The sequence below is a fragment of the Electrona antarctica genome, assembly GCF_951216825.1.
Source record: "Electrona antarctica genome assembly, chromosome: 13".
In the NCBI taxonomy this organism is placed as follows: domain Eukaryota; kingdom Metazoa; phylum Chordata; class Actinopteri; order Myctophiformes; family Myctophidae; genus Electrona; species Electrona antarctica.
In genome coordinates, this window is record NC_136794.1 from 3,111,781 (window position 1) to 3,115,783 (window position 4,003).

Sequence of the window (4,003 nt, forward strand, 5' to 3'; positions counted from 1 at the left end):
CCTGCCTGCCTGCCTGCCTGCCTGCCTGCCTGCCTGCCTGCCTGCCTGCCTGCCTGCCTGCCTGCCTGCCTGCCTGCCTGCCTGCCTGCCTGCCTGCCTGCCTGCCTGCCTGCCTGCCTGCCTGCCTGCCTGCCTGCCTGCCTGCCTGCCTGCCTGCCTGCCTGCCTGCCTGCCTGCCTGCCTGCCTGCCTGCCTGCCTGCCTGCCTGCCTGCCTGCCTGCCTGCCTGCCTGCCTGCCTGCCTGCCTGCCTGCCTGCCTGCCTGCCTGCCTGCCTGCCTGCCTGCCTGCCTGCCTGCCTGCCTGCCTGCCTGCCTGCCTGCCTGCCTGCCTGCCTGCCTGCCTGCCTGCCTGCCTGCCTGCCTGCCTGCCTGCCTGCCTGCCTGCCTGCCTGCCTGCCTGCCTGCCTGCGTGTGTGTGCGTGTGTGCGTGCGTCACCTGGTTCATGCCGGCGTTGACGAACAGCAGGCTGGGGTCTCCTCGGGGTCTCACCGGTGACGAGGGGACGAAGGTGTGCCGATGCTCCCGCTGGTAGAAATCCATGAAGGTCCTCCGGACCCTCTGGGACCCCCACACCTCGCCCGGGGCGTCCGGGGCACCCCCCGGGACCTCCTGACACAAGCAAGAAACCAAGTACATGATCAACTGTCAAATGTATTTGTACTTCACTTGAGTAATTCCAATTTCCAATACTTTCACTTCTACACCACCACATCTCAGAGGCAAATATTGTACTTTTACTCCACCACTACATTTATTTGAAAACTTGTGTTACTATACCAGTTAGTGATGCATTCAATTAATCGATATGGCATTATATCGATCGACAATCCAGAGATTAAAATAGGGTGCATTTTGCATCCCAAAACGCAGTTTATAGTTAAGGGACGCAATAAAACAACGACCTCTGCATCCACGGGATGCACTACTGTACTCAGTATGTACAGTAAAAATAATACACTTAAAAAAAATGCATTTCTTCTTCTGTTTTCTACATGAATATAACCACATTATAACCATATAAAATGAAATGGAAGTTAAATGCTGGAGCTAAATGTGACTCCTAACGTCGTTGAAGTGGGACTCATCAAATGTCCCTGGGACTCATCTAAAAGACCACCCCTGCATCCCGGGACATTGAAAACCTATTACAGTAGACAATCCGGACGATAGGAGAATCGATCCGAGAGGCTGCTGTATCGATACGGCAATAAACAAAATGAATTATCTGGATGACACAGTGTTGCCAAACGTACCTCGGTTTGACGTTATCAAAGCCCCCCTTGGGAGTTGCAATGCACTCCCTTCCCAGAGCCCTTGTTAGGATGTTTAGACATGTATTTAATTTAAAGATCCCTGTGGGCCTCAAAGTTCTTTATTGTATTTGTGCAACATGGTCATTATTTTGAGTAAATGCTTAATCGAGACATATCGATATATATATCGTATTGTGGCCTCTGTATCGTGATACAAATCTATCGTGAGATTGCAGGCAATATCCACTACTAATACCGGTAGTTACGTTGTAGATTTAGATTGTTTTTATTACAAAACATACATTAACAACTTCAGCCCTATATACATTTCGGCCATTTGAAAATAGCCGATCTACAAGCTCACAATGTGTTGCGATGCGACACATTGTGAGTTGTAGATCTGCTATTTTTAAATGATTTTTGAAGGGGCGCTAGCCCCTCCTATAACAGCTATTAGGGTAAACTTTGTCCTACACAAACATTACAAAAAATCCCATTGACAATAAATAAATGGAGAATTTAACGTCATAGTGTCTGAGTAAATAGACCTGTTTACAGTACGTCATGACAAATTCCCATAAGTGCGCCCCTCACTTCACATGGATGTGATTTCAATTGTATACATTTGGAAAACTTGAAATGGGACATTCTTCTGCATTAGGACTACTTGACTTTTACTTGCAAACGGGGTAGTTCTACATTGCAGTATTCATACTTTTTTTTTTTAATTAAGTAAAATATGCGAGCATACTTTTCCCACCACTTGTAAAGATATGACGAGCATTTACAAGAGCTACAAATATGTATACCAACAGTTCCCAAAGTGGGGTCCGGGGACCCTCAGGGGGTCCTCGAGGGAATTCCAGGGGGTCCCCTGCTATAATGATAGTTAGGAAGGAATTGTGCACTCTCAGAGTTAAATTAACATCGATTTTTACAATATAAATTAAGGGGGTCCCAGAGATAGAAATGCCATTAAATGGGGGTCTGTAATAATAATAATATTTAAGACTCTTTATTTATATAGCACCTTTCATGTCATAAAATGCAACGCTTTACAGGGCACAAGAAGATAAGACCTGCATGTAGACTAATGCAGGTCAAACTGGGGGTCCTTGAAATTAAACGGGTTGATGAAGTGCCGTAAAAATCTTCTCTTATGGGGGGTCCCTGTAATATCTTTTCAAATGAGGGTCCGCGGGGCTAATGAGTGTCAATTTGGGGGTGCTTGACATGCAAAACTGTGGGAACCACTGTTGTATAGCACTCCATCATTCCATCCTGACCAGAGTAATATAGTAAGAGTAGCGACACATTGTAACAATGGAATGCGGAAGTGCTCATTCTATCTCAACGGGATAGTTCCAGCCATAGGAGCAATGTTATGGAACTATAGCCCATAGGCACCCGCTTTGCGGCGAGATCAAAGCGTGTCGCTACTCTCCTACTCTACACTCTACATAGCTCCTTTCGGAACCCTACGTTAAAGTTTCTGACATTTTGATGACTCCAAAGGAGCTCAACCCGGGGGGTCCGGAGACGGGCTACACTCTACACTCCATCCTGACTGACCTTCTGTGAGGAGCAGGGTGCTACAGGCTGCATTGGGACAACATGGTGCTGACACCGCCGGGGGGTCCGCCTGCACCACCACACGGTGGTCCCTGGGGGGCTCCGCAGGGGTCCGGCTGCCGCCAACAGTCTCAGCAACATCACAGATAGAGAGATAGATGAATGATCCTACTGCTGCTGCTCTGATATTGTTGTTCTCCTCTTCTCCGCCATGTTTACACCACGCGCATGCGCGCTCTGCAGTGTTGCCAGACTGTGTGAGAGAAACAAGCAACCCAGGGTCTAGCCATGGTTCACATGACGATAATCATGACAGTCATGTTTCAGGGCTACCCAACTCTAAACAACAAAAAACAGTGAACAACAAACAATAACGTAGGCTATTTGAAAGTAGCAGATCTAAAAGCTCGTACCTAGTTCTGCTATTTTCAAATTAATTAGATTTATTTTCATTGTGTGTGTGTGTGTGTGTGTGTGTGTGTGTGTGTGTGTGTGTGTGTGTGTGTGTGTGTGTGTGTGTGTGTGTGTGTGTGTGTGCGCGCGCGCGCGTGCGTGAGTGTGCGTGCGTGTGTGTGTGTGTGTGGGACACAGGGACAACTGTTAATATTTGAACACCCATATCTATCAAAGGAGATAAGTTTAGCTAAAAACAGACACATCAGCTTTTCCACTGCTGCTCTTGTGATCTCACACACACACACACACACACACAAAGAGCTGAGTTGCACTGTACTGGTGCGTTCTTGTTCAATCTACACCAACTGCTGCATCTTGCTCCACCCCTTACCCATTAGCCTTATCTGCCATTTTTTTTTACCATTTTTAAAATAGTTCAAATAGCTGCAAGCTCGCAATGTGTCGATGTAGATCGGCAGGTTGAACTATTTTAAAATGTTTTAAAATTGTAAAAAAAAAAAAAAAAGGCAAAATAAGTTTAGGAATAAGGGGGTGGAGCAAGACAGGGCCCAATATCTCTGTGCCAACAATAGCAGATCTACCAGCTCACAATGTGTCACGTTGCAAGGCGTTGTGAGCATGTAGATCGGCTATTTTGGCGAATGTTCCTCCATAATAGGGATGCTGGGGTTCAAGTGGTTAAACGTCATATAAAAAGTATTTTGTTAATGATTATTATTTTGTATTTACAGGGTGATAAATACAAATATAATAACAGGAT

The 4,003-nt window shown here is 46.3% G+C and overlaps 1 protein-coding gene across 2 annotated transcripts in view; it reads right to left on the reverse strand.

Annotated features, from left to right (window-relative positions):
• LOC306935054 (alanine--tRNA ligase, mitochondrial-like) overlaps positions 1 to 3,072 on the reverse strand; it is a 25,778-nt gene extending 22,706 nt beyond the window's left edge. Inside the window, exons 1-2 of one of the 2 annotated variants that reach the window (XM_079517890.1) lie at positions 2,827 to 3,072; positions 437 to 610 (exon numbers count right to left, since the gene is read on the reverse strand). In XM_079517890.1, the coding sequence (XP_079374016.1) occupies positions 437 to 610; positions 2,827 to 2,967 (315 nt within the window). In that variant the 5' untranslated portion in view covers positions 2,968 to 3,072. Of the gene's footprint in view, positions 1 to 436; positions 611 to 2,811 lie in introns of both variants that reach the window. The other variant, XM_079517891.1, reaches the window with a different exon arrangement.
• Positions 3,073 to 4,003: the final 931 nt, after the last annotated feature.